A 27137-nucleotide genomic window follows, 5' to 3' on the forward strand; every position below is an offset into this window, starting at 1 on the left:
TCTGAAAAAATATTGGGCTTCTAGCTGTGTGTGGGACTTGTTCTATTAATCCATCTATACAGACCTCCATCAGGTTGCAAACTGAATATAATTTTTTTCTGCATCTACCTCTGAAAAAATATTTGGGCTTCTAGCTGTGTGTGGGACTTATTCTATTAGTCCATCTATACTGACCTCCATCAGGTTGCAAACTGAATATAATTTTTTTCTGCACCTAGCTCTGAAAAAATATTTGGCCTTCTAGCAGTGTGTGGGACTTTCTCTATTAGTCCATCTATACTGACCTCCATCAGGTTGCAAATTAAAAATAATTTATATCTGCATCTAGCTCTGAAAAAATATTTGGCCTTCTAGCAGTGTGTGGGACTTTCTCTATTAGTCCATCTATACTGACCTCCATCAGGTTGCAAATTAAAAATTATTTTTATCTGCATCTAGCTCTGAAAAAATATTTGGCCTTCTAGCTGTGTGTGGGACTTGTTCTATTAGTCCATCTATACTGACCTCCATCAGGTTGCAAACTGAATATATTTTTTTTCTGCATCTAGCTCTGAAAAAATATTTGGCCTTCTAGCAGTGTGTGGGACTTTCTCTATTAGTCCATCTATACTGACCTCCATCAGGTTGCAAATTAAAAATAATTTTTTGTCTGCATCTAGCTCTGAAAAAATATTTGGCCTTCTAGCAGTGTGTGGGACTTTCTCTATTAGTCCATCTATACTGACCTCCATCAGGTTGCAAACTGAATATATTATTTTCTGCATCTACCTGTGAAAAAATATTGGGCTTCTAGCTGTGTGTAGGACTTGTTCTATTAGTCCATCTATACTGACCTCCATCAGGTTGCAAACTGTATACAATTTTTTTCTGCATCTAGCTCTGAAAAAATATTTGGCCTTCTAGCAGTGTGTGGGACTTTCTCTATTAGTCCATCTATACTGACCTCCATCAGGTTGCAAATTAAAAATAATTTTTTGTCTGCATCTACCTCTGAAAAAATATTTGGCCTTCTAGCAGTGTGTGGGACTTTCTCTATTAATCCATCTATACTGACCTCCATCAGGTTGCAAACTGAATATATTTTTTTCTGCATCTACCTCTGTAAAAATATTTGGGCTTCTAGCTGTGTGTAGGACTTGTTCTATTAGTCCATCTATACTGACCTCCATCAGGTTGCAAACTGTATACAATTTTTTTCTGCATCTACCTCTGAAAAAATATTTGGGCTTCTAGCTGTGTGTGGGACTTGTTCTATTAGTCCATCTATACTGACCTCCATCAGGTTGCAAATTGAATATAATTTTTTTCTGTATCTAACCCAGCCAATAGTTTTGGCCTAATACCACAGTTTGGCCACTCAGCTCTGCTCGGTTCCCATCCATTGTTTTTTTGTGCAAACAACTCCAGAGTTGTGAATTAGTTAACCACCAAAATGAGTGGAAAAAGGCCTGCTGCTGGTGGAAAGGGGAATAGGCGTGTTGGGAAGGGGAAAAAAAGGTTGTGTCCGTGGGGTAGGTGTTAAAGCAACAGTAACATCTGCAGAAGAAAGACCATCTTCCAGCCAAACTAAAATGTCTACTTCTTTTAGTGGACAATGTGATAAGATCCCTTTCTTATGGCCACGCCAATCGCTACAAATTCCAGATGAGGCACAAAAACAGCAGGTGCTTCAACGGATATCAAGTGCTCCTTTAAGTGGGCTCACCTCCACATCAACTTCAACATCACAAATACTCCAGTCCTCAAAGGTGTCACCCCAATCGCACTTGCTTCCTCACAGCTCCCAAATCTCCAGCTGCCCGTCTGAGTATGAGGTAGAACAGATGGTTGAGTCTGCAGAGCTGTTTACTCATACTATAGCCTGGGAATCAGAGGTCGACTCCAGCGCTTCTGTGAATCCAGACGAGGAAATGATCTGCACTGATGCCCAGAATCTTTATGAGTCGGATCCAGGACCAGACGCAGAAGGTTCTGACCATAATGTAGACCCTCATTCCCAAACTGTAACTCCTGTTGGTGGAGACAATGAGGAAGACGATGATGAGACTCAAATACCTGATTGGAGCGACAACTTTAGTTTTTTGTCAGGGCAGGAACAGGTTGGCTCTGAGGACGACGGGTGTGATAACGCACAGGGTGATGATGATGAGGTTGGAGATCCCACTTACTGTCAACCCACAATCAGCCAAGAGATGAGGTCAGCAGAGGAGGTGGAGGAAGATGCTAGTGACGACGAGGTCAGGTTGCGCCTTCCTGGACAGAGACGTAGCACTGGAAGCACGTCAACAACTGCATCCTCAAACACAACTCTGCCTCTGACCACAAGTCGTGGTGGCTCTTCAGGTCGCATGGGTGCTAAGCCTTGCATAGCCTGGGCATTTTTTCAGATCGATAAAGATGACCCAACTCGTGTTATCTGTAACATTTGTCAGCAAAAGCTAAGTAGAGGCCAAAAAATACATAGTTTGAGTACTTCATGCATGAGCCGGCACATGGACATGAAGCATAAGTTGCAGTGGGAAGCTCAGTGTGCTACAATGTGGCCTAGCCGGCCGGGCCAACCACCGTCTGCCATATCTTGTGCATCCGCGGGCTCTTCATCCTCTGTGACTGGGGGGACAGCAGTCACACCTGTTTTGGGGCGCAGACCTGCCACCTCTTTACCCGCAACAGCCAGCGTGATTGGCAGGTCATCATTTTCTTTGGAGGTGGTAACACCAGCTGGTGTTGAGCGCTGTCCGACATCGATAGCACCACCTTTGGATCAAGGCAACCTAACATGTCCGCCTGCATCTTCCTCACAGACCGGCAGTTTGCCGGGGACACCCTTATCAACCCCGTCTAAGCACAATAGCCAGCCCTCGGTCCCTCAGATGTGGACAAGTAAAAGACCATTTCCTCCTAGCCATGAGAAAGCTAAGAGGTTGAAATTCACCATCTGCAAGCTCTTGGCTACAGAAATGCTGCCTTTCCGCCTGGTGGACACAGAGGATTTTCGAGACCTTATGTCAGTCGCAGTGCCCCAGTACCAGATGCCCAGTCGGCACTACTTCTCAAAGAAAGGTGTGCCAGCGCTCCACCAGCATGTCGCACACAACATCACCGCTTCTTTGAGAAACTCTGTGTGTGACAGGGTGCATTTCACCACAGACACTTGGACGAGTAGGCATGGACAGGGGCATTACATGTCGCTGACTGGGCACTGGGTAACTATGGTGACAGCAGGACAAGGGGCTGCTGTCCAAGTCTTGCCGTCCCCACGAGTTGTGCGTCAATCCTCTTTATGTCAAAGTTCCTCCACTGCTTCTGCCTCCTCAACCTCCTCTCGGTCTTCCACCTGCACCCAAAGCCTGTCTGGTCATGCCACAAGCTTTCTAACTGCACAGAAGGGATCCTGCACACCTCCTTACTATGCTGGCAGTAGGGCTCAACGTCATCAGGCGGTTTTTACTTTGAAATGTGTGGGAAATGTGAGTCACACAGCTGAGGAGTTGTGGTCAGTGCTGGAGAACCAATTTCATGAATGGTTGTCTCCACTGGACCTGAAACCAGGGAAGGCCGTGTGCGACAATGCTGCAAACCTGGTGCGGCCCTTCGCCGGGGCAATGTCACACACGTGCCTTGTATGTCTCACGTGTTGAACCTGGTTGTCCAGCAATTTTTAGCCCACTATCCCAGACTAGATGGCCTTCTGCAGAGGTCACGGTTGCTGTGTGCTCACTTCCGCCGTTCGCATCCCGCAGCTCAGCGACTTACATCTCTACAGAAGTCGTTGGGCCTGCCACTTCTCCGGCTAAAATGCGATGTGCCTACCCGGTGGAATTCAACTCTGCACATGTTGCAGCGACTGTGGCAGCACCGACAAGCCCTGGTGCAATACGTTCTGACGTATAGTCTGGGCCAACGAGATCCAGAGGTGGGGCAAATCACGCTGGAGGAGTGGTCTCAGATCAGGGACCTATGCACCCTTCTGCACAGTTTTGAAATGGCGACGAAGATGTTTAGTGCTGACGATGCCATTATCAGCATGACTATTCCGGTGATTTACATGCTGGAGCACATGTTAAACAGAATTCGGAGTCAGGTGGTAGCACAAGAGGAGGTGGAGGAAGTAGAGGAGGAGGAGTTGTATGCGGAAGGGCTAACATCTGCAAGGTCCAGACGGTCGGCAGCACCCAGGCGGCAGGCATGTGAGGGTGGGGGAGATGGTTTTACCAGGGCGCATGGTAGCAGCCAAACTAGTGAGGAAGGTGCAGGAGCCCAGGAAGAAGTGGAGGACGAACTGATGGAAGACTCATCAGATGAGGGAGACCTTGATCACATTTCTGTTGTGCGAGGTTGGGGGGAGAGGACAGAGGAAGGAAGCATGATTGTTACCTCGTGACCAACACAAAAGGGACTTGGTGCTCCTGGATGCGCAACACACATGAGTGCCTTCTTGCTGCACTACCTGCAACATGACCCTCGAATTGTGAGAATTAGAAATAATCCTGACTACTGGGTTGCCACACTGTTAGATCCCTGGTACAAAAGTAAATTTGCAGAAATTATTCCTGTCATAGAAAGGGATGCACGCATGCAGGAGTATCAGCAGAGACTGTTGCAGAATCTTACATGTGCTTTTCCACAAAACACCAGTGGTGCACGTAGTGAATCTCACAGTTCCAACTTGCCAACCGTGGGACCGTCAAGTGTTCAGCACTCAAACCGTAACAGAACCACAGTATCTGCTGGTAACATCAATTTTGCGGAATCATTTCACCACTTTTTTAGCCCATCCTTTGCAAGGCCACAGGAGACAAGAAGTCTGACACATAGTCAACGCCTAGAGACGATGGTACAGGAGTATCTCCAAGTAAACATTGAAGCCATGACTGTGTCACTGGACCCTTGCTCTTTTTGGGCTTCCAATCTGGATAAATGGCCGGAGCTAGCCACTTACGCCTTGGAGATCTTGTCATGCCCCGCAGCCAGCGTTCTGTCTGAACGTGTGTTCAGCGCTGCTGGTGGTGTGCTGACAGATAAGCGCACGCGGCTCTCCACTGATAATGTAGACAGACTCACGTTCATAAAGATGAACAAATCATGGATCCGAAACGACTTTTCTACCCCTGTGTCATCCTGGGGAGAGTAAAAGCTTGATGATTGGTTAAAATCACCCTACCAACCGTTTTAAGCTTTCAAATTACTAATCATGTTTATCTGTATCTTGGCTGGAAAATAATTTGGGCTTTGTAGCAGTGTGCAGCACTGATTCTATTAGGCCATCTATAATAAGCTCCACCAGATTTAAAATTACTAATCATGTTTATCTGTATCTTGACTGGAAAATAATTTGGGCTTTGTAGCAGTGTGCAGCACTGATCCTATTAGGCCATCTATACTAAGCTCCACCAGATTTAAAATTAATAATAATTTTTAGCTGCATCTAGCCCGGAAAATAATTTTGGGGCTCTGAGATGCGCAAGACACATAAGTGCCTTCTTGCTGCACTACCTGCAACATGACCCTCATATTGTCAGAATTCGAAGTAATCATGACTACTGGGTTGCCACACTCTTAGATCCCCCAAACTTTTCGATCAACCTTTTCATTTTAATAAATACCAAAAAAATGGTCATTTTTGAAATTATAAGCATTAGCAGGTTATTAGAAACTTAAATCAAACAGTTTTCAACTCAAAACTTTATTCTAGGTGATGTTACATTTTCACATAGGACCCCTTGTTCGAAAGGAGCTTCTGAACTCTCTCGTCCATTGAATTTGTCAGGTTTTGGATGGTTTCTGCTTCAATTGTTTTGCATGAGGACAGAATACCCTCCCAGAGCTGTTGCTTAGATGTGAACTGCCTCCCGCCATCATAGACACTCCTTTTGATGATGCTCCAGAGGTTCTGAATGGGGTAGAGGTCAGGGGAGCATGGAGGTCACACCATAAGTTTGTCCCCTTTTATGCCCATATCAGCCAGAGATGCAGATGTTTTATGTGCAGCATGAGATGGTGCATTATCATGCAAAACAATGATCTTGCTGTGAAATACACGGTTCTTCTTCTTGAACCATGGCAGGAAGTGCTGTTTGAGAAAATCCACATACATTATGGAGTTCATCTTTAGCGCCTTCAGGGATCCTAAAGGGGCCGACAATCTCTCTCCCCATGATTCCAGCCCAAAACATTACTCCACCTCCTCCTTGTTGGCGCTGTAGCCGTGTTTGCGTGGGGTGTCCATCAACCAGCCATCCTCCACTCCATCCATCTGGACCATCGAGCGCTGCACGGCACTCATCCGTGAACAAACAGTTTTGAAATCAGTCTTCATGTAATGTTTGGCCCACTGGAGCCGTTTCTGCTTGTGTGAAGTGGATAGAGGAGGTCGACAGGATGGCGCATGCACAGCTGCAAACCTCTGAAGGACCCTGCATCTTGTTGTTCGGGGGACGTTGGAGGCACCAGCAGCTTCAAAAACTTGTCTGCTGCTATGACAAGGCTTTTTTGCTGCTGCTCTTTTAACCTGACGTAATTGCCTGTAGGAAAGAGTCCTCAATTTGCCCTTATCAGCACGCACACGTGTGTACTGTGAATCAGCTACATACTTCTTGATTGCCAAGACACTTCATCCTGATCATCGCACAATTTTGATTGTAGTCATGCCTTGACCTAAACACTCCACAATTTGTTGCTTCTCAGCATCCGACACATCCTTTTTCTTTCTCATTTTGGCAGAAAATGTAGGCTGCTTAATAATGTGAGACAGCCTTCTTAAGTAGTCTTGCCTTTCATTGGACACACCTGCCAAACTAATTAGCACAGGTGTCTGCAATTACTTACAGTGATATAAAGAGCCCTGACACACATCACCATCAATGAGTTTAACTGACAAACAAACAAATTCTTCCCTTATCACTCCTAAACACTTTTTGCATAATAATTTGGAACACAGTGTACATGTGCTTTTCCACAAAACACCAGTGGTTCACGTAGTGAATCTTACAGTTCTAACTTGCCAACCGTGGTCTGTATGGAGTTGTTCAATAAAGGGCCCAAAATTAAGATAACATAGATTGGAGAGGTCTCTATGAATAGGAATTTCTAAGTATTTGATACCCTGTGAGGGCCAGGCAAAGGGAAAGTTGGACTGGATGGAATCCTATATGGATTAGGGGAGGGAGACATCGAGGGCCTCAGACTTCGCTGCATTGATTTTAAAATTTGACCATGTAACAAAGTGATCTATTTCAGCCATAACAGCATGGATGGATATATGTGATTGAGTGATATATACTAGGACATCATCAGCAAATAAAGAGCACTCGGTGCCTCCCACCTCAATCCACCTAATATTGGGGTTATGGCGAATTGATGAGAGCAGGTGCTCCGTCACTAGGATGTATAAGAGAGGGGACAGAGGACATCCCTGCCTTGTCCCATTGGTGATTGTGAAAGGTGATGAAAATGTTCTGATGCACCCCCTGGGCCTTGGGACACCCGGAGCCTGACCCTTTTTGGTGGATGCTGGTGGTTGTAGTCTTCGTGGCGGCGACCCGGTTCCTTGGCTCAAGGTGGTCAAACCAGTGGCGGAACTATTTATGTGGTTTTGATGTTTAAATGTCCGACTACGCCACCCGTGGATTGCGGTCAGAGTGAACCGCCGCTGCAGGGCAGACCGCTGAGGCTGGTGTTGTGGGTGCAGCAGAGCGTAGCATAACTCCCCACGGGAGGAGTATAACCTCAGGGCAGTGTATGCGGAGGATGGGGGTGATGGTGCAGGGAAGCAGCAGTAACGACACGGAGTCAGTGATGCAGTCCAGGGCCTTTACTCACAGTTCTTATTATCCAGACCATGTCTGCAGGTAACGGCTGCCCACATCGTACTGTGCTCACCAGGTGAGGGGCTCAGACAACTCCCAGATAACTTTGGAGCACTTCACAGTACCCCCTTTGTGTGCCCTTGGTCTGGCCTTTCTTACCAACCCTTCTGTCCGGCTGCCTCGGGCCTACTCTTGGTAAACTTGGCGCCAGTTTCCCTGACCCTATGTGGTGCCTTCCTAGCGGGTGTAGCGAGGGGCTGCGCCACATAATATGTCACAGCCTCCGGTTTCTAGCTGAGGGTCGTTTCCTGCCTCCACTAGTTTCGGGGACCAGTCTCCCCCTTTGGCCTGACCCCTCCACGCAGGTGGATTCGGGCGTGCGGTGGCGACTCGCCCGTCCGCACCCCTGGGATCCCTTCATTCCTCGTTCCTGGAGCCTTCTCTGCTCCTCTTCCTTCCTTCTCCCTCTTCCAGGCCTGGGCCTCTGTTACTAGGCCCGCCTCCGGAGCAGAGCTCATGCAGAGCCCCTGCTCCCTGCCACTTCTGCTCAGACTTCTCTGCACTGAACTAAGATGGTGCCCACCTTTTATACTCCCTTCTCAATGCACCCAGGAACTGCTTCCTCCCTGCTCCTGCACTACAGGGTTCCCCTTCCTCAGTGTTCCCTCCCCCCACTCCAGCCAGGGACAGGGACTGTCGTGCCCATCTCAGAGGCATATTGGTCGCCCTGCCCCACGGCAATGTGGTGTAATGCATGCAGGTGTCGGGTCCTGATCCACACTCCATCCTTACCTGAGAGTGAGATATCACACCTCTGGGTGAGGTGCAATACCTCTGTAGCAACCGAGCCCTCAGGGTGCTACAGTTCCATTTATCTTCAGCCTAGGTGACGTATTGTGATACAGGGCTGTGATTTTGGCTATAAAAGGGTCCCCTAGACCCCTACCCCAAGCTTTTTAAGAGAATCATATATGGCGTGCCAGGAGACTCTATGGAATGCTTTCTCAGCATCCAACGAGAGTATCTAATTACAAATTTTTAACTGCATCTAGCCCAGGAAATACTTTGTGCCTAGTAGCAGTGTCTGCTAGTCAGCGGATTATCCCGGCTGTTAAGCAAGCTACACCACCTGTAGTTTGGACACTTCATTTTTTCAAAGGAAATGCTTCGGGACCACGGGATACTCAGTGAAGAGCATCAGGAGGCACCCCAAGGCATAGGGGCTGGGACTGGCAGTAGGATGCCTTGCGGTGGACAGCCGAGCTCAATCCTTATAAAAGCATTTTAACTGCAGCAGCTTTAGTGGACGCTACTGGAGCTGGAATTACGCGGCTGCTGGCATGAGACTTGCCCTCCAATAGATCCTTGTAAATGGATTTAAAGTGTATTCATTCAAATTAGAGAGACAATTTAAATTAAAAAGCTTAGAGCTGCCTCCACCACAGGGGGGCTCGCTCGACCCACCAGCGGACAGGCACCAGTATTGGGAGAGGGGGGCTGGCCGTCAGGGTTCACTGCGGCTCTGGCACAATACCGGCGACACGGAGGTGGCACGGGCAGGAGCGGACTGAACGTGTCGGCTTCTCACTTTTTGGATTTTAGAAGGGCATGACATGCCTATATCTGTGTCTCCCCCTCCTTTTACTCCTCCACCTCTTTTCTTTTCGCATGACTATATGTACTTGTCACTTTTCCATGTGTTAGTTTTGTCTTCTGAGCAGTTTGTCAGCTTTTGGACACCTTTGAAGGTGTTTTCTATGTGTTTCTATGTGTTTTTGTTTGCCTGCCATTGGTTTTAACGGTGTTCGAAGGTGTTCGACGAACAGTTCGACGAACAGTTCGGCGAACACACGGGTGTTCGACGAACCGAACCGAACTCGAACACTACGGGGGTGGCTCAACACTAGTTATAGAATAAAAATGGTGCAACATTTTTTAATGAAACCCAAATGGATTTAGCTAAAATTTCATGCATTTACTGAAGAAAAAAAAGGTCACCAAAGGTAAATAACTTTATTTAGGTAGATATGATTTTGGGCTGAAAAAATAAATTCAGTTGGGTTTCAGCAAAAATTTTGGCACCATTTGCTTTCTATAAGCTCTGTATTGTGTTGTCTTTTTCAGGTTGCAAAATGCGTTAACGGAGAATCTGTCAGTGAGCTCATTTTGACAGTCTGACAGGAGCATTTGTAACTCGCTTGACTGTCTATTGAGCTCTATTCAGCTGATTTATGATCACAGATCAAATCCAAGTCGAATGTACAAGGAAACAAAGAGCCTGTAAAGACAAATGATGCAACATTTTTAATAAATTTCAATTGCAAAAATTATTTTTAGCCTCAAGTACGTGCATTTAAGAAATAAAAAAAGAAATAGCCTGTTTCCCTTAGATATCCATTTGACAGAGTGCAAGAGCACTAATTCTGCTAATCAAAAAATGTTACTATGAGAAGTCAATAGCAAAATGTGTAAATAGCTATTTGTCATTTTTTTAAAACACAGAAAAAAAATGTGTGAATGAGCACTTATAGAGCATATAAGTACCACACAGGGTAAAATGTCTCACTGACACCAACAGTTGTTCAGATTTCTATTGAGTTTTAGCTCTCCAGAGTGCAGCAGGTTTCTGATCCATTTTTTCAATATAATGAAAGAATGTCATCATAACTTGGATACCTTTTAGCATGTTGAATTTTTTTTTGTTCTCTGAAATTCTGCAAATTTGCTATTCTCTAGAAGGCAGAAACTATTCTTTCTAATTTTTCTAATATTAAATATTGTAGATATTGAGAAATTTACAATATCAGTGCTTACACCAGTTAAATGGAATCTGTCACCAGGTTTTTGCTCCCCCATCTGAGAACAGTGTGATGTAGAGGCAGAGACCCTGATTTCAGTCATGTGTCACTTTCTGGGTTGCTTGCTGTCATTTGGATAAAATCACTGATTTATCTGGTGCAGATCTAGCTCTGTATAACCCCGCCCACACCACTGATTGGCAGCTTTCTCTGTACATGAGCAGAAAGCTGCCAATCAGTGTTAGGGGCGTGGTTGGACTACTTGGCAGCAGGTTTACTAGTCCTCTACAGATAATCTCCCGCTGATAAAACAGTGGTTCTATCAAAACAGCAAACAGTCCAATAAGTGATACATTGCTGGAATCAGAGTCTCTGTCTCTACATTATATTGTTCTCAGATTAGGGGGCAAAAAAAAAAGATTCCCTTTAACAATATCAGTCCCACAAGTATGGTCAGTTTTTTGTTGTAATCATTACATTGATAAGTGTGTAACGTAAAGACTATAATATAAGGATATACCATTCTGCACTTACAAAAGAAATGTAAAATTGCACAATAAGAGCTTTTATGTTTCCTCAGCGTTACACTGAACGCAATACAAAAACAGTTTAATCTCCAGGAAAACCTAATTTAATTTCTAGCTCAGATAGCATGTAATTGTGCTAATAGAGAGGAGTGTTTTGTTGCTTTATCTGTAAATAAAGTCTATTAAGAAATGCTCTTCCCGGGTTGAGAGTGGATCTTTGGTTTATTTTACTAGCTAAGCATGGAAATCTGTGTCAGAGTGATTACACCTTCTATCCACTGCGAGTTCTCTTTTTAGGTTCCTGATACTCTTTAATTTCCCACTTCAGCTAATTTAGCAATAAAATTACAGAGGTTTAGTGAGGTTAGCTACCAAGGAACTGGAGCATGAATGTTCTTTTAAGTTCAATTCAACGAAATCACATAATCTAAAAGAAAGAATTCATTAAATAACAATTAAGCAGAAATGGATCATTGACAAAATATATACAGTTTGATACTAAAATTAATTTATTTTCTCAACGGTATAGAACATTTGGTAATGCAACAAATAGGATTAGATTTCCAAGGTTCATTTAATCTGTCTTAATTGAGATACGGATAGCAAATGATTGATCATAAAACCACATGACGGGACTATTGAGATGGTAGACATTTTGTTATACATGTTTTAGTGCTGACTAAGCCCCTTAAGCAAGTAATACTGAAAGTAAGAATGTTTGCCTATTTTCTGGAAAAATATTAATGTATCTAGTTTATTCGTTTAGATGATTAAAACCAATTAACTGGTGCAGAAAAAAATGAGGCCTCCACCTCCAACGATTGCTGAAAAGACAGCTGAAAAATATGCAGATGGTGAGGCAGGAGCGCACAGGACCTGGGCCAGCGTGCACACGGAGCGGAATAAAGAGATAATAGGAAACCTGTGACTTTAAATCATTTGTGAAAGATAAATCACTTGTGATGCTCATATGAACACTTCAGACACACGCAACTGATAGACTTCATTGTACAGAGCCATGGGGACTTTAAATACCACCATATGGTGATCCATGTGGAGCAGTGTCAGATATATGAGATATATACCTCTATAGTACAGAATTAGATGTCATTTTTTTGCGTCTCTTGACGTGTAAAGACACATAAGACTTCAACATATGGAGGCACGGCGGGACCCCTGAAAAGTCCATAGGTATCCTATTTCAGCTCTGTATGACTTGGAAGCTGTATGCTCAAGGTCTTACCTTACAATATACATTTTAAGATGGCATGCTCCGTAAGTGGTTCTTCTTTTCAGTGTAGAAATAAACTAATTAAATGTATGCCAAAAGAACATTTTATTTTGCCATGAAAACTTTTGAAACAGTAGAGTTTGTAGATATTTTCTTAACTTATAACTATCAAAAAACTACTATTCCAATACTATAGAGAACATCAAAACTAAAACATTCCTAGATTCCTAGAAAAATAACCAAATGTGTAGGCTTAAGACGCTCACATTGTGTGTGAAGATCACTTCAATTCTGAAAGCATGGGTTTAATTAGTGATGAGCGAAGATATTTGAGTGGAATTAAATTCTACTCGAATATTGCAAAAATCCACATTCACTTTTTGTAATTCGCTTCTCCATGGATCACTAGCATAGTGGTCGTTGGCTGGCTGCTTTGTTGTTGAACATAAAAAAGCCATCAAGAGATTAAAAAATAAAAAAAATACTTACCCTAACACTCACCTCTCTAGCCTCTATGCCCTGCATTGTCTCCCATCTGGTTCTCAAAGCATCTTCTTATCCTTGGGTCTCTTCACGTCAGGCCAGGACTAGGCCAGGAATTCTGGCTATGATGAGGCCTGGGGATTCAATGCTCAGAGCGGTGATAAGAAGATGCGCTGAGGACCGGATGGGGGATGGTGAAGATCAGAGGGTCCAGAGAGGTGAGAGATGAGGTAAGTATTTTTTTATTCTCCACATCTTACACTTATTATGCTCTGGGGTCTGGAGAGGTTCATTCAGTTTACAGAGAATAACTTTGCTGAAAAATCCAAATTTCCTGGGAAATCCGCACGGTTTGGCAAATTTGAATTTTGTCAGATCTGCTGATCTCTAATTTTAATTAAAAAATTCCTGGATTATGACAATTGTTTAGCCTGATTACTTTCAGTGCTGAATCATTTAATTCACTGATATGTCCATGCTTTATGTTCATAAATGTTTGCTTAATTTCATTTATTAACATACAGTACAGAACAAAAGTTTGGACACACCTTCTCATTTAAAGATTTTTCTGTATTTTCATGACTATGAAAATTGTACATTAACACTGAAGGCATCAAAACTATGAGTTAACACATGTGGTATTATATACTTAACAAAAAAGTGTGAAACAACTGAAAATATGTCTTATATTCTAGGTTCTTCAAAGTAGCCACCTTTTGCTTTGATGACTGCTTTGCACACTCTTGGCATTCTCTTGATGAGCTTCAAGAGGTAGTCACCGGAAATGGTTTTCACTTCAAAGGTGTGCCCTGTCAGGTTTAATAAGTGGGATTTCTTGCCTTATAAATGGGGTTGGGACCATCAGTTGTGTTGTGCAGAAGTCTGGTGGATACACAGCTAATAGTCCTACAGAATAGACTGTTAGAATTTGTATTATGGCAAGAAAAAAGCAGCTAAGTAAAGAAAAACGAGTGGCCATCATTACTTTAAGAAATGAAGGTGAGTCAGTGCAAAAAATTGGGAAAACTTTGAAAGTGTCCCCAAGTGCAGTTGCAAAAACCATCAAGCGCTACAAAGAAACCGGCTCACATGAGGACCGCTCCAGGAAAGAAAGACCAAGAGTCACCTCTGCTTCTGAGGATAAGTTTATCCGAGTCACCAGCCTCAGAAATCACAGGTTAACAGCAGCTCAGATTAGAGACCAGGTCAATGCCACACAAAGTTTTAGCAGCAGACACATCTGTTCAACAAATGTTAAGAGGAAACTTTGTGCAGCTGGCCTTCATGGTAAAATAGCTGCTAGGAAACCACTGCTAAGGACAGGCAACAAGCAGAAGAGACTTGTTGGGGGTGCTTTGCTGGTGACACTGTTGGGGATTTATTCAAAATTGAAGGCATACTGAACCAGCATGGCTACCACAGCATCTTGCAGCGGCATGCTATTCCATCCGGTTTGCGTTTAGTTGGACAATCATTTATTTTTCAACAGGACAATGACCCCAAACACACCTCCAGGCTGTGTAAGGGCTATTTGATCATGAAGGAGAGTGATGGGGTGCTACGCCAGATGACCTGGCCTCCACAGTCACCAGACCTGAACCCAATCGAGATGGTTTGGGGTGAGCTGGACCGCAGAGTGAAGGCAAAAGGGCCAACAAGTGCTAAGCAACTCTGGGAACTCCTTCAAGATTGTTGGAAGACCATTTCCGGTTACTACCTCTTGAAGCTCATCAAGAGAATGCCAAGAGTGTGCAAAGCAGTCATCAAAGCAAAAGGTGGCTACTTTGAAGAACCTAGAATATAAGACATATTTTCAGTTGTTTCACACTTTTTTGTTAAGTATATAATTCCACATGTGTTAATTCATAGTTTTGATGCCTTCAGTGTGAATGTACAATTTTCATAGTCAAGAAAATACAGAAAATTCTTTAAATGAGAAGGTGTGTCCAAACTTTTGGTCTGTACTGTATATGGACCCCAATTATTAGTTAAATTCTTTAATTTTAATTTCATCTAGTGAGATTAGTCTGGTGAGGGAAGAGTCAGACGGCCATATAACTCGGACTTGGAATGCATCGCAATGCTTGGACTGGCCGTCGGCTCTCCTGACCCGAGTGTAACAGCTGCCTAAAAATACATGCTATCACGCTCAGGTGGGGAGAGCTGCCGGCCAGTCTGGCAATTGCGATGTGAACCTCGTTCAAGTTATACGGCCGTCTATCTCTTCTGAATCTCTATGTTCTGGTATATGTATGCATACAAATCACATTGTATAACAATGCTTTCTAATGGACACTTGTTTTTTCAATTAAAAAAATGTTCAAAAACATAATTCCATATATACAGAAAGGCCATGTTAGGCAGAAGAAGGTAAAACAAAGAGCCATTCTTATTTTCTATATAATTGATATATTATTTAAACACATATATTACACACTTTCTACTTACCGTAGTTGTCTTTATTCGTCCACCTGGTTGCGTACAAGTCCAACCCGACTTATTGATTAATAAATCACAACCTTCTCCTTCTAAACATGGAAGCATTTCACACCACTGTTTCGTTCTTATAATACGCGCTGTAAAAAGAAAAGGAGATAAAAGCACAGGGATAAATATTTTGTGTCTCTTGAGATTTTACATGTCCATGTTATATTCATCCTTTATGATAACTAGTTCAATGAAAAATAGGTCAACGACTTGTCCTAGTTAAATAACAATTAACAAATGAAAAACTATTGTGACATGATAATGCTAAATTACAGATCCTCATTTTAGTACATGAATGTTTCATTAAAGGTTAAATATAGCATCAGCTTAATATCGGGGCTAGACTAAGGTGGAGAAGTGCTATGATCACTACAGATATAGATTTGATTCATTTCAATGGAATACACAAGCTACGTTATGTTGAATGGGTTGTCCACTACAGCGGTATTAAGGGAAAATACTTAGTATAGGTCATATATATCAGATTGGTGGAGGTCTGACACTAGGCACCCCCATATATCAACTATTGTCAGCTCTGGCAGTGACCAGATGTAAACCATGTCAGAAGGGAACAGCATAGCTCCACATACTGATTAGTGTCTGCAGCTCAGCTCCGACTCAACTTTACCATTCATCTCCATTCAATGTTTACATCCAGCCAGGATCGATAAGAGCTGATCGGTAAGGGTGCCGAGTGTCAGACCCCAACAATCTGATATTGATAATCTATCCTAAAGTTATGTCATCAATATTACAGTAGTGGACAACCTCTTTATGGCTTTCTCACAACAAATACAGCAATCAGTGACAATACTGATGACAACACATATGACCAGGGCTGTATCATTGTTCATGTACATGCATAATGTTGACAAGAAGGAAGAAATGATCTCAGTGACAGTGATATTTTTATAGTTGTATCCTTATTTTTCATCCTAAATAGGCATTTGGATGTCATAGAGGAGGTACAGAGCCAAGAACTGCTTTACATGAACCATTGGGGCAATTAGGATCTAAGGGGCAAGGTTTCTCCTTGTGGAGAGTGCATGTCAGGTCTGGTATGCCAGTATTAGGAGATTCTGATTAGGCTTTTATCTTAAGTCATATTTCAAGGCTCATTAAAGGGTTGATAATGACTTGTAGGATTGCTACTTCCAATGGGTGGCACTAGAGTTCAAGTCCTCTTCCTCCCTGAAGAGACAATTTTTACTGGAAATTAGAGAAATATATGGCTGATATCTACTTCCTCTGGCAATATCAGTGGCTTGCTAGAGGTGTCAGAAGCTAAATTCTCTGTGATCCATCATTCCCTAGATCAGCTTCAGTTTACAAAAGGATTTTCTTCCAGAGATAATCCTTTTCAGCATGAAATTAATTACTTAAGTAATCACGTTTTTAGGCTTTGACCAATGTTATATAATGTGGACTGTTGTTATCTGTGGGTGACACCTTTCATCATTGACTGATCAGTTACTGAGAGCCAGCAATAACTCTATTGTAACTGATACTGCTCCTCATACCACAATTAATTTCCAGAAAGTAAGGGCTCTATAGGATGTTTAAAACACTTTCAGTTCCTGGTATTCAGCCACAACATTCTAACCAAAGGGTCGTTGCAATCAATGACCTTGATGACATTCTCTATAGAATTATAGATTTTTGTACCATATCCAATCTCCTGGAAGAGCCTTTGTTTTTTACTGTGTTACGACCCTTGCCCCATTATTATTGTTTCCCACTATAAAGTAGGATACACAATATCATCTTGATATATCTCATGTATAATATTATGTGTCTGAAGAAAAAAAAGAGATTCTACTGATGATAGTTTCAGTACTGATTTTATATCTCTGAAGCCTGTATGCACAACATATCTCATATGCCTTTAATCCCACCTATTAATAAACACACAATAGAAGCCACACTCCATATTATTGACCCAGAACATCAACCTTGATAGCTATTATCTAGAAATATAACTATATCAATGCATATAGGTATGAAATGAGCACTACAGCTCTCAACTCCTAAAGTGCACAATCTATTCCTGACCCTGTGCAACCATCATAGATTGTGCAGTTTGGGAGTTGAGATCTCATAGGCACGTGTCTCTTGTGTCTAATCTGAAATGTGAAAAATTCAAAGCATAGCCAAATAAACTTAAAATAAATCCCCAAAAATGTGTTTATAAACATAGCAAAAACACAATGGTATTTACCAGCCAAGGTTAAAGAAACAAATGCACTAACAGGATGCAGCAGACCCCCTTAATAAAGGTGGAGGTAACTCAGGTGCAAAATACTGATAAAACAACCATTCACAACTAGAAATGAGCGAACCCGAGCTGTAAAGTTCGGTGTTCATACAAGACTCCAGTGCTGAACTCCGAACACACGCTTCTCCCAGAAGTCTGTTTTATACTTTGAGAGAGAGAGAGAGAGCACGATAGAGAGAGATATTTTCCAGCTCCAAAGATCGGGTCTCCATTTATTTCTATGGTCTTCGGGTTTAGGTTGATGTTTGGGTAGAGTTCTGGTACCTGAACCGAACTTTGAACTAAAGTTTGGTCGCACCTGATGAACCCGAACTTCCACATGTCCGCTCCACTTTATAGAGGGGGTGATTGAGTATTAGAATTGCACACAGATCAGGTCTGTAATAGGGTGCAAGTCATACACATGTAAAGCACAGTGCCCAGCTAACAGCCTATTACATGCTTTTGCTATTAGATCAGGCGGGCGGCTTGACACCTCAGTGCATAACAGAGGGACAGGCACCTACTTCACAAGGTCAATATTAATGGGTTCTGGCTGCACTCTGGAAAAAAATGCAGAAAATCTGCAGAAAAATATAATATAAATATGAGGAATTGGTCAATATTTTGCCCAAAATACGCATGCTCACAACCCACGTCAAGAGTCCTCACAGTCTTGCAAGTCCCTATCAATGAATGTAGGTGCAAAATGAGGACAAAAGCTCTCAACTGCCAAAGTGCACTATCTATCCCTGACCCTGTGCAGCAGGCGCCCCGTCTTCTCACCCCTGCTCATAGGTACGTGTCTCTTGTGCCTAGTTTCAAATTCAGTTCTGTACAGCTAAATCCCTAATATACAGTATATGTCACTGCCAAAATAATATGCTGTAACCCAGATAACTAGGTAAAATAAAGGTTAAATATTGGATGTTTTCGATTATTTCACATTTCCAAACTTTGATTTTAAATGCGATTATTATCTTCTACATTGTGTTACCAATGAGAGATAATATTTCTAAGAATTTATAAACTTCATACACATTTTATTTCACTTCCATCTTGATATTAGCAGTTTTGAAGCCAAGTAATGCTCCATATGGTGACAGATTTCACTCGAGTCCTTTGACCATCTTGCTTTCTACTTTTACTGGTGTTATCAAAATATGTGTGTTGGATCGCTCTGAACACTGCATTTGCTGATCATTCATTCATACAGTCACCAACTGCCAAAGCCATGGTAAATCTCCCAAGTGGGAGGCAGCATATTTATTGACAAGAAAAAGTGAGATAAACCTTGTCCATCAGCCATAAATTTGTACTGACTTATCCTCCTAGTAAGATTTGTCTGATTAAAACACACAGAAAAAACTTTTAACAAATCCTACTCCCTATATCTAAGAAAAAGGAATTAAGGAGATTGCGCTTTACTCGCGACAGTTCATTAGTGAATATTAAACCACGGATCGCGACGGTGGGCTTTCTAAGGACGGAATTAAAAATATAATTCTTTCCAGTTTAAATATATATTACCTCGGCTATACTACAGTACCTCTAGAGGGAATTCTAAAACAACACAAATGAATCGATGTCTTTTGCAAGCAGCAAATTGAGAGCAGTAATTATGCCGTGATAGCCCTTCAGCCCCAAGGATTCATTTACTTTACGAGACAACAAAGAAACATTACTTTATATCATTTTGCTCTCAGAGTTCTTATGTTATCTTTTATGTTTTTATTGTATCATTACATTGTTTGGTGACCTGTCACGCTGTCATATAAACTATCTATTCACATATTTTAACAACCTCAGCTTGGGTTTAATTTTTCTTCCGTAGTCTGCATGTTACTATAAGCAAATCTTCCTCACGTTCATTTTGTACTGCAATGGAAACACCCAGCATTCCAAAAAAAGAAAATTGTTTCCATATATTCATGGCACTGTACGCAGACTTTTATAGTTTGTTCAAGCAGGCTCAATATCCCACAGTGCCGAACACTGGAGCCGCGATGAAATCTTGCCATGTACATGCAAATCAGCACACTGAGAGCTTACTCTTTGGCTACAGAATTCTTTGTAGGGACCACCTGATGGCCATGTCTTGCTACTATCTAACCACAAGTCATAGTACATGCTTCAAAAGACACTTGTGCCTGCCTACAGGGACTGTTTACCATGATGTTCTTCCAAACTCTTTTCTGCTTCAAAACTTTCAAGAGAAACCTGATGTACATGTTTTGTACTAATTCAAGAAAGCTGTAAAATAAAATGTTAAACCGAAAGATTATTACACGTATCACTGAGCTAAGCTTGTTACATGAACAGATTAACCAAATGACACACTATACGGAACGGGGAACAAAACACTACCACTACCTACTATTTATATTACAAGGTTGTCTTTGTTTCAAAATGAAAAAGTATTAAAATAAATCCAGACAAGCAATATTTTTAGATGTACGCAGCAGGAAAGAACAAATGGTCCAAACGAAGCTCCAATCTGCATAAATTAAACATTTGACCTCTTTGTGAGTCATGTCTTATTTGGATAAGATCTGAAAATTATTAAGCACCTTCTGTGGAATCAGAACAAAGAAAAGGAATATAAATGCAACAAAAGCAGGAAAAAAAACGAAGCATACTTTGCCAGTTCCTTATTGATCCTTCCATAATGAAATAAGTGTTAGTTGACTGTATACTCAATATTGATGGTAACATTTATTGACCTTGTAAATTACTAAAGGGTTCTCATTGCCATGCCTCTGCTAATAAATATAGTGGCTTCCGTGAGGCAGAACCAAAAAATTTCTCTGACTATTTAAGCTCATATCCAGGACTAGGGATGAGTGAACCCGAACTTAACTGTTTGGAGCTCGAACTGTACAGTTTGTGATCGGTGCTAAACGCTGAACATGGACTTCTCCCGGAAATCCATTGTAATGTTCGGAATTTCGGGGGAAGTCCGTTGCAGAGAGAGAGAGAGAGAAATTTTACAGTTCAACAGTCCGGGACACCAATGTTTTTAATAGGGTTCGGGTTCTGGTTGAAGTTTGGGTACAGTTCTGATACCCGAACCAAACTTTGGAATAAAGTTTGGGTCGTGTACCAGAACCCGAACTTCCATGAGTCCGCTCATCCCTACAAATGACCATGATGGACCGCTATTATTATAGAGCCATAACAAGCCTGCAATCAAAATGCATGAGACATCTACTGCATCTCAAGACACCTTTAATTTCTTATGAGGGTAACAGGGCATTTTCTCAATAATTCCATAAAAATTCTACAAAATGGTGGAATTCTCCATCCTCCAGATGCCTTCTGCATGAACGTCATTCTCCCCCAAAACAATTTCTTCTGTGAAAGTTTATCTCCAAACAGCACCCAATGTAGGCAGTAATGCAACACACGGAGGCTGCATGGCTCCATAGTTCGGACCTGTATATCCATTGAAATACAATGGATTACATTACATGCCTTATATTACAGCCCTATTTTTTTAACACATTTACTACTCATGCAAAGACAACATTCAATAACCAAGCGACCCAATGTGACTAATAAATATTATTTGGAAAGAAATACTAGGTCATTTTCCACACTTTGTAGTCTTTAACTGGGGAGACTGAAACGACTTACTGGGCTGTTAGTACCATAAAATGGTGTGCACACTTCAACAAATCTGCCATGTACAAGCATATTTCAAGAAAGCCCCAAACTTTTTCCTAGTTAGATGATAGGTTTATGACAGCAATTTTTATGGTAATTCTTCTCCATACATCTTACAAACACTTTTTGATATTTCTAACAGTTTTTCCTCCTTTTATTAGACAGTTGTATTACCATAATGTTTACTGCCATTAAAGCAGCATTAAAATAATGGTTGGCCACGATTGTAGACAGGCCTTTAATATCATATTTCATTTACTTAGGAAACCTTCCCACCCTTTCTATGTCATTCTAGATTTCACCTACAAAACTGTCATCACAAGCAATGGTGCGGCTCATAACTATACTTATAGTAAATTTTCTAAATGTCCTTTCAGCCTTTTTTAAATTATCTATAATCTAATAATCTTGATATATTACATTCACACACAGTGCCAAGTGTTGTATAAATCAAACGTGACATATCAGTAGTTGCTCTATTGATACAAAATTTATTTCCCCCCTTGACAGATGACCTCGTCACTGAGAGTGCTGTAGTCCACTGGCGGAGAATGTGGAGGTCACCTCTAGTTTAATCATACATGTGAATATATATATATCTATGCATTCAAATATACACTAACATAGATATGTATACCTGTATTTATATATACATATCTATATCTAAATAGATAGATACTTACATATACAGTTTATAGATTTATATAGACAGTATACTGTATATACAATACAGACCAAAAGTTTGGACACAACTTCTCATTTAAAGATTTTTCTGTATTTTCATGACTCTGAAAATTGTACATTCACACTGAAGGCATCAAAACTATGAATTAACACATGTGGAATTATATACTTAACAAAAAAGTGTGAAGCAACTGAAAATATGTCTTATATTCTAGGTTCTTCAAAGTAGCCACCTTTTGCTCTGATGACTGCTTTGCACACTCTTGGCATTCTCTTGATGAGCTTCAAGAGGTAGTCTTCCAAAAGGTCTTCCAACAATCTTGAAGGAGTTCCCAGAGATGCTTAGCACTTGTTGTCCCTTTTGCCTTCACTCTGCGGTCCAGCTCACCCCAAACCATCTCGATTGGGTTCAGGTCTGATGACTGTGGAGACCAGGTCATCTGACGTAGCACCCCATCACTCTCATTCTTGGTCAAATAGCCCTTACACAGCCTGGAGGTGTGTTTGGGGTCATTGTCCTGTTGAAAAATAAATGATGGTCCAACTAAACGCAAACCGGATGGAATAGCATGCCGCTGCAAGATGCTGTGGTAGCCATGCTGGTTCACTATGCCTTCAATTTTTAATAAATCCCCAACAGTGTCACCAGAAAAGCACCCCCACACATCACACCTCCTCCTTCATGCTTCATGGTGGGAACCAGGCATGTAGAGTCCATCCGTTCACCTTTTCTGCGTTGCACAAAGACACGGTGGTTGGAACCAAAGATCTCAAATTTGGACTCATCAGACCAAAGCACAGATTTCCACTGGTCTAATGTCCATTCCTTGTGTTCTTTAGCCCAAACAAGTCTCTTCTGCTTGTTGCCTGTCCTTAGCAATGGTTTCCTAGCAGCTATTTTACCATGAAGGCCTGCTACACAAAGTCTCCTCTTAACAGTTGTTGTAGAGATGTGTCTGCTGCTAGAATCCTGTGTGGCATTGAACTGGTCTCTAATCTGAGCTGCTGTTAACCTGCGATTTCTGAGGTTGGTGACTCGGATAAACTTATCCTCAGAAGCAGAGGTGACTCTCGGTCTTCCTTTCCTGGGGCGGTCCTCATGTGAGCGAGTTTCTTTGTAGCGCTTGATGGTTTTTGCAACTGCACTTGGGGACACTTTCAAAGTTTGCCCAATTTTTCAGACTGACTGACCTTCATTTCTTAAAGTAATGATGGCCACTCGTTTTTCCTTACTTAGCTGCTTTTTCTTGCCATAATACAAATTCTAACAGTCTATTCAGTAGGACTATCAGCTGTGTATCTACCTGACTTCCGCACAACACAACTGATGGTCCCAACCCCATTTATAAGGCAAGAAATCCGACTTATTAAACCTGACAGGGCACACCTGTGAAGTGAAAACCATTTCTGGTGACTACCTCTTGAAGCTCATCAAGAGAATGCCAAGAGTGTGCAAAGCAGTCATCAAAGCAAAAGGTGGCTACTTTGAAGAACCTAGAATATAAGACATATTTTCAGTTGTTTCACACTTTTTTGTTATCTATATAATTCAACATGTGTTAATTCATAGTTTTGATGCCTTCAGTGTGAATGTACAATTTTCAAAGTCATGAAAATACAGAAAAATCTTTAAATGAGAAGGTGTGTCCAAACTTTTAGTCTGTACTGTATATAGAATTATAAATATATATAGTTGTGAATGAACAAAAGAGAAATTGCAATCAAATCAATATCTAGTGTGGCCACGCTTTGCCTTCAAAACAACATCACACTTGCACGCAGTTTTTGAAGGAACTTGGCTGGGAGGTTGTTCAAAACATCTTGGAGAACATCCCCAGATCTTCTGTGGATGTAGGCTTCCCCAAATTTCCTGTCTCCAATGAAACTTGATCATGTTGAGATTAGGCGTATGTGGGGACCATAATCATTACTTCCAGCACTACTGTTTTTTACACACTCTGCATCTGGTTAATTGATTAAAATAAGCTATTAACACTCATTTTTTTAAACATTCATACTTTGCAACATTTTTTGCCTAAAACTTTGGCACAGTACTGTTTATATATAATACAGTTATATGAAAAAGTTTGGGCACCCCTATTAATCTTAAGCTTATTGTTTTATAAAAATTGGTGTTTTTGCAACAGCTATTTCAGTTTTATATATGTAATAACTGTTGGACACAGTAATGTTTCTGCCTTGAAATGAGGTTTATTGTACTAACAGAAAATGTGCAATCTGCATTCAAACAAAATTTGACAGGAGCATAAGTATGGGCACCACACCAGAAAAGTGACATTAATATTTAGTAGATCCTCCTTTTGCAAAAATAACAGCCTCTAGTCGCTTCCTGTAGCTTTTAATGAGTTCCTAGATCCTGGATGAAGGTATTTTTGACCATTAATCTTTACAAAACAATTCCAGTTCAGTTAAGTTTGATGGTCGCCGAGCATGGACAGCCCTCTTCAAATGATCCCACAGATGTTCAATGATATTCAGGTCTGGGGACTGGGATGGCCATTCCAGAACATTGTAATTGTTCCTCTGCATGAATGCCTGAGTAGATTTGAAGCGGTGTTTTGGATCATTGTCTTGCTGAAAGATCCATCCCCAGCGTAACTTCAACTTTATCACTGATTCTTGAACATTATTGTCAAGAATCTGCTGATACTGAGTAGAATCCATGCGTCCCTCAACTTTAACAAGATTCCCAGTGCCGGCATTGGCCACACAGCCCCAAAGCATGATGGAACCTCCACAAAATTTTATTGTGGGTAGCAAGTGTTTTTCTTGGAATGCTGTGTTTTTTTGCCGCCATGCATAACACCTTTTTGTATGACCAAACAACTCAATCTTGGTTTCATCAGTCCACAGGACCTTCTTCCAAAAAGAAATTGGCTTCTCCAAATGTGCTTTTGCATACCTCAGCCGACTCTGTTTGTGGCGTGCTTGCAGAAACGGCTTCTTTCGCATCACTCTCCCATACAGCTTCTCCTTGTGCAAAGTGCGTTGTATAGTTGACCGATGCACAGTGACACCATCTGCAGCAAGTTGATGCTGCAGCTCTCTGGAGGTGGTGTGAGGATTGTCCTTGACTGATCTCACCATTCTTCTTCTCTGCCTTTCTGATGTTTTTCTTGGCCTGCCACTTCTGGCCTTAACAAGAACTGTCCCTGTGTTCTTCCATTTCCTTACTATGTTCCTCACAGTGGAAACTGACAGGTTAAATCTCTGAGACAGCTTTTTGTATCCTTCCCCTGAACAACTATGTTGAATAATATTTGTTTTCAGATCATTTGACAGTTGTTTTGAGGAGCCCATGATGCCACTCTTCAGAGGAGATTCAAACAGGAGAATAACTTGCAAGTGGCCACTTTAAGTAGCTTTTCTCATGATTGCATACACCTGGCTATGAAGTTCAAAGCTCAATGAGGTTACAAAACCAAAAAAAAGTGCTTTACTAAGTCAGCAAAAAGTAGGTAGGAGTATTTAAAACAAGCAAATGATAAGGGTGCCCATACTTATGCACCTGTCAAATTTTGTTTGAATGCAGATTGCACATTTTCTGTTAGTACAATAAACCTCATTTCAAGGCAGAAACATTACAGTGTCCAACAGTTATTACATATATCAAACTGAAATAGCTGTTGCAAAAACACCAATTTTTATAAAACATTAAGCTTAAGATTAATAGGGGTGCCCAAACTTTTTCATATAACTGTATATGTACATATATATGTATATTTATATGTACAGTATTTATATATATGTATATATATATAAATATATATATACAGTGCCTACAAGTAGTATTCAACCCCCTGCAGATTTAGCTGGTTTGATAAGATGCAAATAAGTTAGAGCCTTCAAACTGCAAACGAGAGTAGGTTTTATGAACAGAAGCATAAATCTTACAAACCAAAAAGTTATGTTGCTCAGTTGAATTTTATTACATTTTAAACATAAAAGTGTGGGTCAATTATTATACAACCCCTATGTTTAATATTTTGTGGAATAACCCTTGTTTGCAATTACAGCTAATAATCGTCTTTTATAAGACCTGATCTGGCCGGCACAGGTCTGTGGAGCTATCTTGGCCCACTCCTCCATGCAGATCTTCTCCAAGTTATCTAGGTTCTTTGGGTGTCTCATGTGGACTTTATTCTTGAGCTCCTTCCACAAGTTTTCAATTGGGTTAAGGTCAGGAGACTGACTAGGCCACGCCAACACCTTGACTTTTTCCCTCTTGAACCAGGCCTTGGTTTTCTTGGCTGTGTGCTTTGGGTCGTTGTCTTGTTGGAAGATGAAATTACGACCCATCTTAAGATCCTTGATGGAGGAGCGGAGGTTCTTGGCCAAAATCTCCAGGTAGGCCGTGCTATCCATCTTCCCATGGATGCGGACCAGATGGCCAGGCCCCTTGGCTGAGAAACAGCCCCACAGCATGATGCTGCCACCACCATGCTTGACTGTAGGGATGGTATTCTTGGGGTCGTATGCAGTGCCATCCAGTCTCCAAACGTCACGTGTGTGGTTGGCACCAAAGATCTCGATCTTGGTCTCATCAGACCATAGAACCTTGAACCAGTCTGTCTCAGAGTCCTCCAAGTGATCATGAGCAAACTGTAGACGAGCCTTGACATGACGCTTTGAAAGTAAAGATATCATACAGGCTCGTCTGGAACGGAGACCATTGCGGTGGAGTACGTTACTTATGGTATTGACTGAAACCAATGTCCCCACTGCCATGAGATCTTCCCGGAGCTCCTTCCTTGTTGTCCTTGGGTTAGCCTTGACTCTTCGGACAAGCCTGGCCTCGGCACGGGAGGACACTTTCAAAGGCTGTCCAGGCCGTGGAAGGCTAACAGTAGTTCCATAAGCCTTCCACTTACGGATGATGCTCCCAACAGTGGAGACAGGTAGACCCAACTCCTTGGAAAGGGTTTTGTACCCCTTGCCAGCCTTGTGACCCTCCACGATCTTGTCTCTGATGGCCTTGGAATGCTCCTTTGTCTTTCCCATGTTGACCATGTCTGAGTGCTGTTCACAAGTTTGGGGAGGGTCTTAAATAGTCAGAAAAGGCTGGCAAAAGAGATCTTTAATCCACACATGTGAAGCTCATTATTCTTGGTGCCTGAACTACTTCTTAATACTTTAGGGGGACCGAACAGAATTCTTGTGGTTTGAGGGGTTGAATAA

General features: G+C 41.8%; 1 protein-coding gene across 1 annotated transcript in view; it reads right to left on the bottom strand.

The window, feature by feature from the left end:
• The window catches only part of TAFA5 (TAFA chemokine like family member 5), a 720598-nt gene that overhangs the window by 152046 nt on the left and 541415 nt on the right, over window positions 1-27137 (bottom strand). The window contains exon 3 of the mRNA XM_073652138.1: window positions 15296-15423. Coding sequence (XP_073508239.1) covers window positions 15296-15423 — 128 coding nt within the window. The remainder of the gene's footprint in view (window positions 1-15295; window positions 15424-27137) is intronic.

This window comes from Phyllobates terribilis, unplaced genomic scaffold (genome assembly GCF_046119375.1).
Source record: "Phyllobates terribilis strain yellow unplaced genomic scaffold, ASM4611937v1 Scaffold_11__3_contigs__length_659146591, whole genome shotgun sequence".
Classification (NCBI taxonomy): domain Eukaryota; kingdom Metazoa; phylum Chordata; class Amphibia; order Anura; family Dendrobatidae; genus Phyllobates; species Phyllobates terribilis.